Source organism: Barbus barbus (genome assembly GCF_936440315.1).
Source record: "Barbus barbus genome assembly, chromosome: 22".
In the NCBI taxonomy this organism is placed as follows: domain Eukaryota; kingdom Metazoa; phylum Chordata; class Actinopteri; order Cypriniformes; family Cyprinidae; genus Barbus; species Barbus barbus.
This window is the reverse complement of record NC_136750.1, coordinates 11,811,465-11,825,777: the sequence shown is the minus strand read 5'-3', so window position 1 is coordinate 11,825,777 and position 14,313 is coordinate 11,811,465. Positions and strand designations below refer to the sequence as shown.

The 14,313-nt window shown below is 36.4% G+C and overlaps 1 protein-coding gene across 1 annotated transcript in view; it reads right to left on the bottom strand.

Moving 5' to 3' along the window:
• The window catches only part of LOC306888471 (neprilysin-like), a 61,830-nt gene that overhangs the window by 34,670 nt on the left and 12,847 nt on the right, over positions 1-14,313 (bottom strand). Inside the window, exons 2-7 of the mRNA XM_079446802.1 lie at positions 13,569-13,739; positions 11,704-11,739; positions 11,381-11,542; positions 769-849; positions 423-518; positions 209-327 (exon numbers count right to left, since the gene is read on the bottom strand). Of these exons, the coding sequence (XP_079302928.1) occupies positions 209-327; positions 423-518; positions 769-849; positions 11,381-11,542; positions 11,704-11,739; positions 13,569-13,739 (665 nt within the window). The remainder of the gene's footprint in view (positions 1-208; positions 328-422; positions 519-768; positions 850-11,380; positions 11,543-11,703; positions 11,740-13,568; positions 13,740-14,313) is intronic.

The window sequence follows — 14,313 nt, the reverse complement described above, 5'->3', positions numbered from 1 at the left end:
CTGTGAACTAACACGAATAAACAATAAACAACAGTATTTTCATTAACTAACATTACTAATAAATACATTGTTCATTGTTTGTTCATGTTAGTTAAAGCAATTATGAGACTTAAAAGACCTTTTTTCTGTGGAGAAGTGTGTTCAACTAAAGTGAACATGCATTTGTGTTTGTATGCAAAAGAGATAGTCTGTTGTTGTGCACACCTACATGAATGATGTGCGCATTGGAGTCTCTGTCATCTGTACCAATAAAAAAGCTAATTAGGACTTGCTTTGCATATTTCTCATTCAGTTTGGCTATGGCATCTTCCGCTCTCCAATTCATTCCTGTAGAGGAGATGAGAGAGGAGAAATCGGGATACAAAGTACCTATGAGGTAATTGGGCACATGCAGAAAAATCTACTGAGAAATCTTTTCCTACCGTGGTTGGTGTCCCAGTCATCTGTTGCTATAGGCCACTCAAAGACATCTGGCAGCACTGTAAGCAGAGGCGTCCCACCTCTCTGTTCAATGAGGCCTGTTAGGAAAATATTGAAGTAATGCAACGTTATTTAAGCATCCGGTGAATACTGAAGTTGTTGAAATTTGAATTTCTTTGTTGAGCATCTCTAATGAATCTCATGTTTGGCAGCTCATTTGAAGAACTGCATAATGATTTGATAAAGACATCTTCCATGGACAGAGTTGTAACAGCATCTTTCTGACAATTTATGAAGATATTAAACATGTGCAATATTGCCAGAAGTCTTCAATCAATCGATACTCACTCTCATTAGTGCAGGACCTGTAGAGGACTTTGGCTTTGGTCAGTGAGCTACTGCTTCCACTCTTTTCTCTCTCCAGCACTCCTATATTAAAATAATATAAATTATTATTGCATTTGTTGGACAATATAAACAGACTGTCTTGGAGATGGATTTTAAATGACAGGCTAAACATCATCCCAAATAAAAACATCATACATCATGCTTTTGTGACTACTTTACTCCTGACTACCTCTCCTTCGTTAAATGGCCCAGCTGTTGCTTTAAATCTCTTATATCCTGTTTGCAGTACTTGTGTTCAGATTTTGTTTTAATTAGTGCTTGGGTCCCAGTGTTTCCTGTGAAAGGGCACAGATCATGTGTGAGTGATTGGATTAGAGACCACCTGGTGGCCATGTGGCACGAACCCCTACAGCTTCAAAACTCTGTCACTTCATCTCAGTCACTCTATTTCTCCATCCATCTGACGTGCAGATTACTTGCTTTTTTTCCCTCTTACATCATACTGTATGTAGAGCTAATTTCAAGTCTTGAAACACTTGTATCATTGATCAGCCTATAGAGATATTGTGTCTATATTGTGCCCGGTACTTTAGCTAATTCAATTATTGGGATATTCAATATTTAAATATTTAGAGTCAACTCAGGTAACTGTGGTGATACCTGATAAAAGGGAGTAAGCCAAAGAGAGAGAGAGAGAGAGAGAGAGAGAGAGAGGAGAGAGAGAGAGAGAGAGTCAACTCAGGCAACCCCAAATTTGTGTAATTCCCTATCTTGTGGAATTCTCTCACAACTATTTAGTACCTTTTCCAGATTACTGACTAAATACACCACAGATTTAGTCATTAGTTAGCCCAAAGAGTACTTTAACCAGCAAAAACATTTTTTATATTCTGCTTTTGCAAGCCATAATTTGCGGAACACAAATTATAAATGGAAAAAAAAATCCTAAAAGAGGCACATTTCCAAACACATCCATTGAAGTGGAAATAAATGAAAACAGATGTACCTATCTCTCTCTCTCTCTCTCTCTCTCTCTCTCTCTCTCTCTCTCTCTCTCGGTGAATGCTGGGAAGTTATAGTGTGGGAGGGTGAACATGGTGAGAGGGAAAATTTAAAGTTTTTTCCTAACTACTCTTTTGGGAGTTTTTGGAAGGGGTTCTATGTGTTAATTTTCGCAAGATTGGTTTGATTCGGCAAATTTATAATTTTTTTGTTTGTGTATAATAGGTTAATATTGTCGTGTCGGAGATGGAGATGGCATCGCACGTGAGTGTGCAGGCGTCATCTCTGTCGCTCCGTCATGGCCTCATGGTGTGTCACGAATGCTGGAGAATCTGTAGAAGATGTGCTGTTAGAGGTCACTGAAAAGGTGGGACATGAAAATGTCTCTGCGTCCCGAATGAACAAAGCGGTGGTGATTTTTCTCAAGGATGAACAATTAGTCCACCGTCTGATTGAAAGCGAGATTTTGGTAAGTGGTACTTTGTTCATGTTCAACCATTGGTGACTCCAACAAGTAAAGGGGCAATTTCAAATGTTCCGCCGTTCATTCCCGATGCTGAGATTGAGCGTGAGTTAACGCGTTTCAGGAAACTCGCCAATGGAATCAGAATGGTTCCACTTGGCTGTAAAAATGTGAATTTGAAACATGTGCTGTCGTTTAGGCGCCAAGTGTTTATGTTTTTAAATTCGCAAACGCTTAATGTGTCGTTTCAATGCATGTATGAAGGCAGGTCGTTTATGTTATATGCAAGCACAACAGGTGAGATGCGGTGTTATGAATGTGGTGCTGTTGGGCACGTAAGGTTATCTTGTCCTTTTAGTGCTGTAGCTGGCCTGAGTGGAATTGAAACTGAAGTGCAAGAGAATTCACATAGAAATCAAACGGCAATCAATACTGAGGATGTGGAAAATGATAAAGAGATTCCTACTGAGGAAGTAAGGAATGATGAGGACATTGTTATTGAGAGTGTAAGGAAGGAAAATGAGTTGTCTGATGAGAATGAGCAAAGGATTGAAAGAGATGAAGAACAGATGTCTGATATAAATGAGATGGAAAGGATGGAAGGTCAGATAAGCAGGGAATGTGAATTAACGGATTCTAGAGAAACTGAAAATCAAGGTGATGTTAAGAAGGTAAATTCATGTGAACCTAAAGAAAAGGTACAAAAATTACGCGATGAATGACATTGATGATGAGGAAGGTGTTTTATCTGATTTTTCAGACTTGTCAGATATATCCAAGGTAGGTTGTGATCAGGTCTACTCTTTGGATGAGATAAACTCTTTTTTGGATGAGACTTTTGTAAAGGTTGCTGATGTGAGGATTTTTTTTCCAGATGTAAAGAGATTTGAATCCTCAGTTCTATATTGGCAAAGGAGGGTAGGAGAAGAGAGTCTGAGTAAACGAAAGAGGTTTCGATTAAAGAAGATTCTTACTAAACTTAGAAAGGGGAAAACCCCTGTTAAACCTAAATCAAACTAATGTTGTGAAATTAGATACATGCCAAGGGTGTCTTTGCAATGCTTTTTTTTTCTTTTTCTGTCTCTTTCTTTTCTCTCCTTATCTCTTTTTATGGATATTTTAAGAGTAGGATCCTTAAATATTAATGGAGGGAGAGATAGGAATAAAAGAGCAATAATTACAGAATATGTTTATCTTAAAGATATTAATGTAATGTTTTTGCAGGAAACACATTCAGATAGTCAAAATGAAGTTGAATTGTATAGGTGGTGGGAAGGTGAATGTATTTTGAGTCATGGAACAAATTTGAGTGCAGGGGTGGCAATTATTTTTTCTAAACATTTAGACCTAAACATTTTGTCCACTATTGAATTAGAAAAAGGTAGAATTTTAATGTCTGTAGTACAAATTAAAGAGTTAAAGTTTATTTTTATCAATGTATATGCTCCAAATATAGGTTTACAACGGATTGAATTATTTGGGAAGTTAAACAATGAAATTAGAAAACATGTTGATGAGGGAATATGTGTAATAATGGGAGGTGATTGGAATTGCACCACTAATTTTGTATTGGATAAAAATGGAGAAGAACCTCATCCACAGTCTAGTAAAATGCTCCTTAAGATTACTCAAGAACTAGAATTAATTGATGTATGGAGAAATAGAAATCAATTAATAAAACAATATACATGGGTTAAAATATTAGACTCTACTGTGACTGGAGCAAGACTGGCCAGAATATATGTAAATAAATCGGACAATAATAGAGTTATGAATGTTGGTATATCTCCTTGTGGTTTTTCTGATCACCATGTAGTGACTATTGATTTTAATACTACAAGGGTATTGCATCCAAAATCTTATTGGCATTTCAGTGTCAAACTGTTACATGATAAGTTTTTTTGTGAAAATTTTAAATGTTTTTGGGAAAAATGGAAACTAGAAAAGGACAAATTCAAAAATGTAATTCAGTGGTGGGAGGTAGGAAAAGCTAAAATCAAGATTTTTTGTCAGCAATTTTCTTATAATAATACTGTGATTGTAAAGAGAAATATTGAAAGGTTGGAGAAAGGTATTAATGAGATGGAAAATTTGCTTGATTTGAATGCTTTGGGTGAAACTAATATTTAAAGAAAAAGAGATTAGAGCTGAAAACTCTTTTAGAAGAAAGAGCAAAAGGTGTCTTAGTTCGAGCAAGGATATCTTCCATTAAGGAAATGGATGCTCCAACAAAATTCTTTTTTAATCTAGAACGTAAAGTAGTAAAGCAAAAAAAAAATATGCTTTACCTTCGGAAGGACAATGGCACATTAACTTTGGATCCCATTGAAATGAGAACGTTTTGGGCCTTAAGATTGTGATAATGTGAGTATGGATCAGTTGTTGAAAGGACTACCTAACTTGAAACCATGAGGACAGAGAGAAATTGGATAAAATGGTTTCTTATGAAGAACGTTCAGAGGCTGTTATGCAACTGTCCACAGGACGTGCCCCGGGTGTAGATGGTTTGCCTGCTGGATTGTATAAATAATTTTGGAATGTTCTTTGAGAAGACTTTTACAATGTAACTTGTGAATGTTTTTAAAAAGATATTTTACCCAGCAGCTGTCAAAGGGCAGTATTATCACTTTTGCCTAAAACTGGTGATTTAGGATTGTTGAAAAATTGGTGTCCTGTTTCTTTAATGTGCCAAGATGATAAAATATTGTCTAAATGTTTAACAAATAGATTAAAAACATTTTTAAGTATTGTTGTGAAAATTTAGCAAACATACTGTGCTCCAGGACGCACAATAATGGATAATTTATTTTTAGTAAGAGATGTAATTGACCTCTCTATGAGAAATTATTTTAATATTGGTATATTATCAATTGATCAAGAAAAAGCATTTGATTGTGTGGGCCATAATTACCTTCTAAATGTTTTGAAAGCTTTTGGGTTTTGAGAAACTTTTATCTCATGGATAAAATTATTATACAGGTATAAAGGTGCTTCTGTAATGCTTAAGGTGGGAGTGGGGATTGAGTCAAATGATGTTAATAATTTAACATGATTTTACATGTTAAAAGGGGAATAAGACAGGGTTGTTCACTTTCTGGGCAACTCTATAGCTTAGCTATTGAGCCTTTACTAATTCAGCTAAAACATACACAGTAAAATCCCCAGTGTTAAATCAACACTGCTTCAGAGTGTATTTTAGTCAATCATGAGTGAAGCTGGTGATTCTGTTTGTGGAGTTGTTTAATCCTCTGCTGAGATCTTGAGAGATTTACCTCCAGTTTCACAGGCAAGGCTTAAGCCTAGTCCTAGACTAAAATTTAATTCTGAGCTGTTTCAACTGAAAGAAACTTGTACTGACTGATCTTAAAATACATCAGTGCCTTTGTTTTGTCTCAAGATACACACCAGTAATGTTTTTTTCTAAGGCACATTTATAAAAATTACTAAAATGTCTTAATTGAACTATGGCCTAATCCTGGCTTAGACTAAACCCTGTCTATGAAACCGGGCCTTAATGTCTTTTATTTCAGTTGATTTTATCAAAGGCTGTGGCTGAAGTCAGTTGTAGTTCTTGTGTTTCTCCTTTTCCTCAGTTATTCTGCTTGTTAACAGCAGCTGTTCCTCACTAATGCTCAATCATCACTTAATTAATCACTTAATTATCTCATTAACTTTAACTCTGCTTCAGTGTTACTTTAACACTATTTGGAGTGGGACCATACACTCTGAGCAGTGTTGATTTAACACTGGCGATTTTACTGTGGAAAGGTTTTCATAAACAAGGAGATGTTAATGGTTTAAGTGTCTCTGTTTCAACTTACGCTGATGATGTAACTGTTTTTATTACTGGACAAGAGGATGTTCAGATATTGTGTAGAAGTTTGGCTTTATATGAAAGAGCTTCCTCAGTTAAAGTAAACTGGGCAAAGAGTGAAGGTTTTCTTGTGGGTCCCTGGAAGAATGTTGGGCTTCCTCAGCTCCCAGGGGGATTACAATGGGGCAAGGAGGGTATAAAAATTTTGGGAGTGTTTCTGGGTAAAGAAAGTTATAGACAAAAGAATTGGGAAGGTATGCTGGAGAAGGTGTCAGCTAAATTGTCTAAATGGAATTGGCTATTACCTGAACTATCCTACAGGGGTAGAGTCTTGGTCACAAACAATCTGGCTGCCTCCATGCTTTGGCACAAAGTAAATGTGTTGGAGCCACCAAATGAAATGATAAAAGTTTTACAGAGAAGATTTGTCCATTTTTTTTTTGGTCAGGACAACATTGGCTTCCTGGATCTGTGTTATATCTGCCTTTATGCGAAGGAGGACAAGCTATGATAGATGTAAGAAGCAGAATTAATACTTTCAGGCTACAAACTGCACAGAGAATACTGTATGAAGAGGATTAAGGGTGGACTCACGTTGCTTGTGCTCTTTTAAGGACAGCATCTGATCTCAGTTACGACAAACAATTGTTTTTACTGAGACTAAAGGAACTGGACTTAAGTAATGTATCCCTGTTTTATCAGTCAATGTTAAAAGCTTGGCAAAACAATTTTAATGTCAAAAGAGATCTTTCACAACCGAAGGACTGGATTATGGGAGAACCTTTGTTATATAATCCATTGATACAAACCAGAACTTTGTCATCAGCAAGCTTGATAAATTGCCTGTTGAGAGTTGGACTAACAAAAATAGGCAATCTGAGAGACATTAAAGGGTGGAAGACGGCTGCAGCACTACAGTGTGAAACAGGGATTCGATCTCTACGTCTTCTACAGCAGGTGATAGAAGAGGTGCAAACTGCACTGTCTAGAACCTGCAGGGAGGCACTGGAAATTCAACCGTTTGTGGATTGGGAGAAAAAGTACAAGTTTTAAATCCAGAAGTATCTGCAGCAGCAGAGGAAAATTATGAAGATGCTGACACAATATTATCTTTTTAAGCTCCGGAGATGGGACAGTTTTGTGAAGCAAGTAAGAAAGCCATCTATATTACTTGTGTTAAAGTTACCCATCAGACTGTTTTAAAACGAGTACGAGCAGGGAGGTGGACAGATGTGTTTGGGCCAGACTTTAGAGGATCCTGGAGGTCTCTGTACAAACCTCCTATTGAGAAACGTACAGCAGACCTACAGTGGAGACTTGTTCATGGTATCATATCTATGAACAGACAGCACACCTGAATCCAGCAGTGGGTAAGGAATGTATTTTTTGTGGAACTGAAGACAGTTGACCATTTATGTATAAATTGTATGAGGTTGGACAGTTTTTTTATTATTATTGTTTTAAAGAATTGTTTTGAAGGTTTAAGTGAAGATTCTTTCTAATCAACATTTTATTAGTGGTCCCAAATACACATTTCAGAAGAGAAGGAAGGTATGCTTATTAATTTTTTTGCTGGGTATGGCTAAAATGGCAATTTGGAAGACTCGAAAAAATAAGTTAACGGGTATAGGTTCAGTAGATGTTGAAGATGTTTTTAGAAGCATGGTGAATGCCAGAATTAAAATTGAATACATATATTTTAAATTGATTAATGATATTCAAATGTTTTCTGAAATATGGTCTGTTGGAGGAGTTTTGTGTGAGGTGTTGGAAAATGATATATTGGTTTTAAAGTTGTAAAGTAATGTGTGTTTTTACGAGTATATATAGAACAAATGTATAAATGTGAATATGTTTGAATGTATTATATGTGAATTTTGTTAACTATTATATGGTCAGATAAGAAATCTGGAAAAAAGTTAATGCTTTAATAAAAGTTGTATTAAGCCTCTCTCTCTCTGTCTGTCTGTCTGTCTCTGTCGGAGATGGAATGACCACAGAAGCTTGTATATAGCTCCAAAGTTACTTTTTGATATTGAGATCAGTAGCCTTATCTGACCCACATCTCCTGACAAAGCCCACTCTGTCCCGGCAGGAAACAGCCCTTCCCTCGAGCATCTCCTGCATGTAAATGCATGAGTATTCTGCTGGCCCTGTTCAGAAAGCTTCTCGTATTTATAACCAATTTTCTGTCAACTTGATCTGGATTATGCCTCTCTCAGCCTATCACAGAGGGCGAAGTCTGCTAGAGACATGTTAACATTTAGACATTAAAATCTATAATGTAGTGTATTTATCTTCCATTTTCTGTGATGGCAAAATATCCCTGATTACAGGAATGAATTAAAGCAAAGTGCACTGCCTGCAGAAAAAGGAAAAAAGAAAGATGTAATTGCCTGTGTTTTCTTTTCATGCACGTTCCATCTTTTTCGTTCAATTTCCTCTTCCTTTATCTTCCTATTAGCTGGTTTAAAAAAAATTCTGTGATCTCTCTCACTCTTTGTATTTCCTCCCTGCTTCTTTTTTTTAATCAGCTTTTATACTCTCTATAAGTTTTGTATTACACTGTAACTTTGGCTATTTCCAGCAGTTCTGCTGACTCACACACTGAAGTTTATATTGTGGTTTGCAACTCCTCACACCTGAGCAAAGCACATGCTTCTCAACCAGGAACAGAAAATACCCCCTGGCCAGATAAATCTTTTGAACAGCATCCAGGGTAAACAGCCACATTTACTGTAATAAGGTACTGAATTAATGCCACAAGTATGTGAAGCTTGGTGCTGAAGATGGTAGACTGGTTATTTGTGCCAAAAACTGCTTATATAATATGCTAATAGGTTGCGAAGAATAAAATGGAGTAAATTAAATTCAAAATACTCTTTTGTGGATGTTCTTAGTGGCAGGTTTAATATAGGCTTGCTTTTCTGTGCCAAGCATGAGGATCAATAAATACAAGTCAAATTAAATAGAAGTGATCAAAGTCTGCACCAAGAGTGAAATGGAACATGTTTCTCTGTGGCCCCATCAGATTGAACTGTTGTGAAGGGTCAGTGCTTTCATTATTGAGACGACAGACTCTGGAGTGGCAAAGGTGCAATGTAAGCATTATTAAAGTGTTTTCAACACAGGTTTGTGAGGCTTTTATGGCTAATCTTACTAAACACACAATAGTTATGCAGCAAGTGAACGTGTGTGTAGCTCTTTCTGCTTTTATGCAAATAGAACTTGTATAATCATGTATGTGACAACATATTTACAATTGGCGAAGACCAAATATAATCATTTGACATTGAACTACAAAAAAACGATTATGGCTGAACACTAATGTGAATATTAGAATGAAATGTGTCCCGTAGTGGCTATGGTCCCATGTATAATGATGTATGAGTATTCATAAGCATTTACTCCACAAATAAACCAATCTCTCAAAGTCCCAACAGTTGAAATACAGAAGTGAGGTTGGGAAACCGAAGAATAGGCCCTGAACACTAATTTCATCAACACTGCATTTGCATAAAAGTCTAATCAAATCTCTAAAGAGACTCTTATTTTCCAATCAGCATTCCCTTTCATCCCTCAAACGCTCAGCACACTGAAAAATGCTAATGAGGGCATTTAGATTTCTCTGGGGAAGACACAATCCTCACTACTCCTTGATGATTATTTTTATTTCATCCTCAGTGTTTGCTCATTGATTAGCAATGATTTTCAATTAATTAAACGTTAAATAAGTTGAGAAAATTCATAGAAATTCTCATCAAGGCGATAATAAATGACAAAAGAAGCACGTTCTTGTTGATTTTGCTGTAAATCAAGAACTAATTACCACTCTGAATTAAAAGCTCATAAATAAAAGGCTGATTGTGACAGACCATTAATTTTTAAAAGGTGGCACAGAGAGAAGGGGATGTAAAAAAAAGTGCTGAGCGAGCTATGTTTTGACAAGCACTACCGTCAAGGTTAAATTATAGCTTTAGTAGCATTTGACCCCTGAATCTTGAGCTTCCTCATCTACACCCCCTCTAAAACATCTCTTGACTTCAAGGGGCTGCTCTGAAATTGTCACTGAATATCAGTGCCCATGCTGGAGTTAATAAGCTCCTCGTTCCTGGTCAGACAGCTGAGGTCTCATGGCTCCAGGAGCTGAGGGCCCTTAAAATGAGGCCTCCGATCACCCCAGAGCCATTCCCACATCATCAGTCCACATCCTGTACAACCCCACAGTATAACATCAATGCTTTCTCCATCCCTTAAGACACTCCAGTGCTGTCAGCATTAACAGATGAAATTGTATTTGTCTGACAGGTTCCACTACTGTGTTAAAAGGAACAAGAGGCAAGCTTTACATTTCAATGTCAGAGCCTCAGGCAGAGTCTCACTGAGCTTAAAATAGCTCACATCAGACGCCGCTAAACTGTAGATTGAATGGATTCTACCTGTTTTTAGTTGCTGCTTTTGTGGCCAAGTGGCTCTATCTAAACTCATATCTGAAATATAGTGTGTAATTTAATTGAATACGTTTATTTTATATATTAATTTATTCTATAATATACTGTATAAATAGACTGGATTCAATTAAAAAAATATTTGTGTGTGCTGTTTTTTTTTTTTTGTACAGAGCCCCACACATGGCACACAGGAGGAAAACAAAATATTATAGTGATATAATTAGTAATTTGTTCCCACAACTTATTAATTCATTCACTCAACTTATTTATTTGTTCCACCGTTTTAGGTGAATTGTGGCCATAATTTAAATAAATGAAAACAAAAGAACAAATTACAACATGGCTATGATTTACCTTAATGAGGGAACAAATTAGTACAATGTGGTAAAGATTTACCGAAAACAGGGGAAATACAAATTAATAAACCACAGCCACAAATTAATAAGCCATGGTAACTTAATTGTTCATTTGTGGACACAATATTTTGTGTCCACAATTTTTTTTCCCCTGTATGTCATGGCTGGGGCTCCATATTTTTGTGATCATTAAAGTACATGCTAACGTCATACTCTACAGAAATCAATTGTACTTCACCCAATGAGTTCAGTCCCCATGAGTTGCTGCCTAAGTAAAGCATTCTAAATTGGTTAGTATGCTACCTTAGTAGACAACTGCCTATGTAGGTAGGATACAGCAAGCAGATCACTATCAACAAAGCCACTTTACAATATTGTGTCATCAACTTAGTGGGAGACATGGCTTGGCAGGTATGCCTTTTTTCTTTTAATCAGTCTTATTGCCTTTGGATTGTATGCATACATCTTTTTAGTTGCTGATAACTAGCCCCATACAGCCCATAGTAGTAAGGTGGTGTCATTCTACCTTTGAGTACCACCTCCAGTTCATCTCTGAGAATGTCAAATGTACTGTAACGTGAACTGGTCTCAGGTATGATGTTCTTCTTTAGCCAGCCACCACAGGCATACTGGTAGAAGTTGTCACAGGGGTTCACTGTGGGGTCCATGTTCTCAATGAGGCGGGATGCTACAATGCCAGAAAATATTTTTATGTATGAACTTTATGACAACTAAAATAATAATAATAATAATGTAAAAAAAAAGTAATATGTGTGCAAGAAAAGCTATCAGTTGACTCTCAGACATTACATGATTAATTATTTGCAGTATGTTGTAAAATATCTTTACCTGACTGTGTGCAGTCAGCTGTTATACAGACTCCATCTACAAAGGAAAAAGAAGCACAAGGGATCAGAGTTCAGGAGCAAATTAACACTATTAATAATTTATTTCATAATAAATCAAACTGCTATTTAACAATTCTTTCTCTGTGGTGGGTTCAGTTACATCTCCACAGATAATCTCTGTCCATAGACATACAGTATTATTTATGAGAATCTCTCACTGAACTAATATTCAATAGGCATCCACTCTCTGACCTTAGTCCCTACCGCCCTGCCCTCCTATCCAAACCCCCGTGGCTGAGGGGAAGAGCATGTGGAGATCATCTCTGTATTTCAGCATTCTATCTGCCTTTGCTGTTTAAACATTTATCCAGCTCATTATGGCAGATGATCAGAGTGTGAAAGGGAAGCTGCAGTGAGTCCCTATAAGCTCCATCTGCTGCTCAGAGGCCCAACGAGGGAAAGGGGCTTACATGGGTAACCAACCATAGTACGGAGTAGATATTATTTGGGGAACTGCAGTATGTGCTAGCTTGATTCAATACTGCCCTGGGAAAATTACCACAGAATCTAAATATGTTTTCACTCACCAACAGTTGTCTGGTTAATATAAAACATTATAGTGAGGCATGGCAATGTATTCAATAGTTACAAAACAGGCCTATTCACTATGATTTTATTGGCAATATAAAATTAGCAATATTTGTGAAAATTAAAATTTTTATAATGTACTGTACACTGAAAAAAAGTGAAACATCTGTGTTTTTTTACAAGTAATTTTTTACATTGTTCTAATGGAAAATCATGATTTCCAGTTTAAGCCTGTTTCATTCAGCTGGATAAAATGAAATAATATAGAATGAATGAATGAATGGCATTTTTCACTTAGTGTTGATTTGCAGAACACTGCACTGGCTACTGGCTAACTTTGCTGACTTCACAACTTTTTGGTAGGTTTTATTAATTTTTTTCTTGCTTTATCTTATTTTATTTTAATTATTTCTTAATTTGGTCACACTTTAGAATAGGTAATACTTGTTAACTATTAACTATGACTTTTCCCTCAATAAATTCTTAATTTGCTGCTTGTCAATAGTTAGTAAGGTAGTTGTTAAGTTTAGCTATTGGGTAGGATTAGGGATGTAGAATAAGGCATTAATATGTGCTTAATTAGCACTAATACATGACTAATATTCTAGTAATATGATGCTAATAAGCAACTAATAGATGTAACCGTAAAATAAATGTATTTACCCAATACCTAAACATAACAACTACCTTACTAACTATTAATAAGCAGCAAATTAAGAATTTATTGAGGGAAAAGCCGTAGTTAATTGTTAGCAAGTGTTACCTATTCTAAAGTGTGACCAAATAAAGTGTTACCATTTATTTTTGTTAGAACATAACAGAAAATATGCTGCATACACACACGCTGAATTTATAAATTATGTTGCTTAACTGGTTCATGTGGAACTGATGTACATGATTAAATAATGTAAATCCAACACACGTTTTTTCAGTATATCTTCTTTATAATACATTTTTGGTTTATGTTGTATGAATGTTTCCTTTGGGAAAATAATATCTGTGATTAATAATTAGTGTTATAATCGTTTGTGTTATAACTCCCTGTGTAATATGCTTTGTGTGGAGGTAAATGTTGCTGATTATTTATCTGTACTGTTATTTTGGTATATATAAATATCATTCTTCCTTGTGTTTTCATAGATAAAAGGTTAAAAAAAGAAACTTTAAACTTTAGCTTTTCCGATAATTTCTGAACTGACCACTATGGAAAAGGTAGCTCAAAATCAGCACCGCCAGTATTTCCGTCACACAATGACAAAAATAATCTCATGCACTTACCTTTGCCACTCTGTGTGATGAAGAGGATGATGAGGGCCACAATAATGACAAACAACAGAGAGACAATTGTCAGAAGACCGATCTCCAGTGACGTCCAGTGGGGCTTTTTTTTCTGAGTGTTGTTGTCAGCCATGGTCTGCTGTACCTCTGGGGCAGCCTGTAGAAACTCACCTAATAAGAGTTGAAGAGATTCAGATTCAGTGGAATTCAAGCACAGGTAATTTCACTGTGAGTTTCTTTGAGCGTGGTCTCGCTAAGCAAATACAGCCTGTCCTTGGTCACAGAACTTACCTGTTTTTACAGATTTCAGACATGCACAGTCCACACTTCAAGCTGTTAATTTTTTTGCAACAGGGAATTAATTATTGATCCCTCTACACCACACAAACACACACTCTTGATTCACAGATACTCACTGACTCTAGTCACACATATGATGAAGTGCTCACACTGTAACACACTGAGTTACAAGCTGAGGCAGAGACCTGACTCTGCAGATGGGCAGCTCCTGCTGTGTTCTGGCTGACATGACAGGACCCCGACCTGGGGACAAAGTCTTAAAGTCGTCCTTTGATGGAGGCTGAAACACTCTCACACACATACACAAATACACAACACAGCATTTCAGGCCAAATACACACAAGCCCAGACTCACATTTACACTGCGGCAAAGTCACACAATCGTGTCTCTTTTCATTTCTGTTGTATTCATGGATAATAAAAATAAAGTCTCTTTAACAACAAG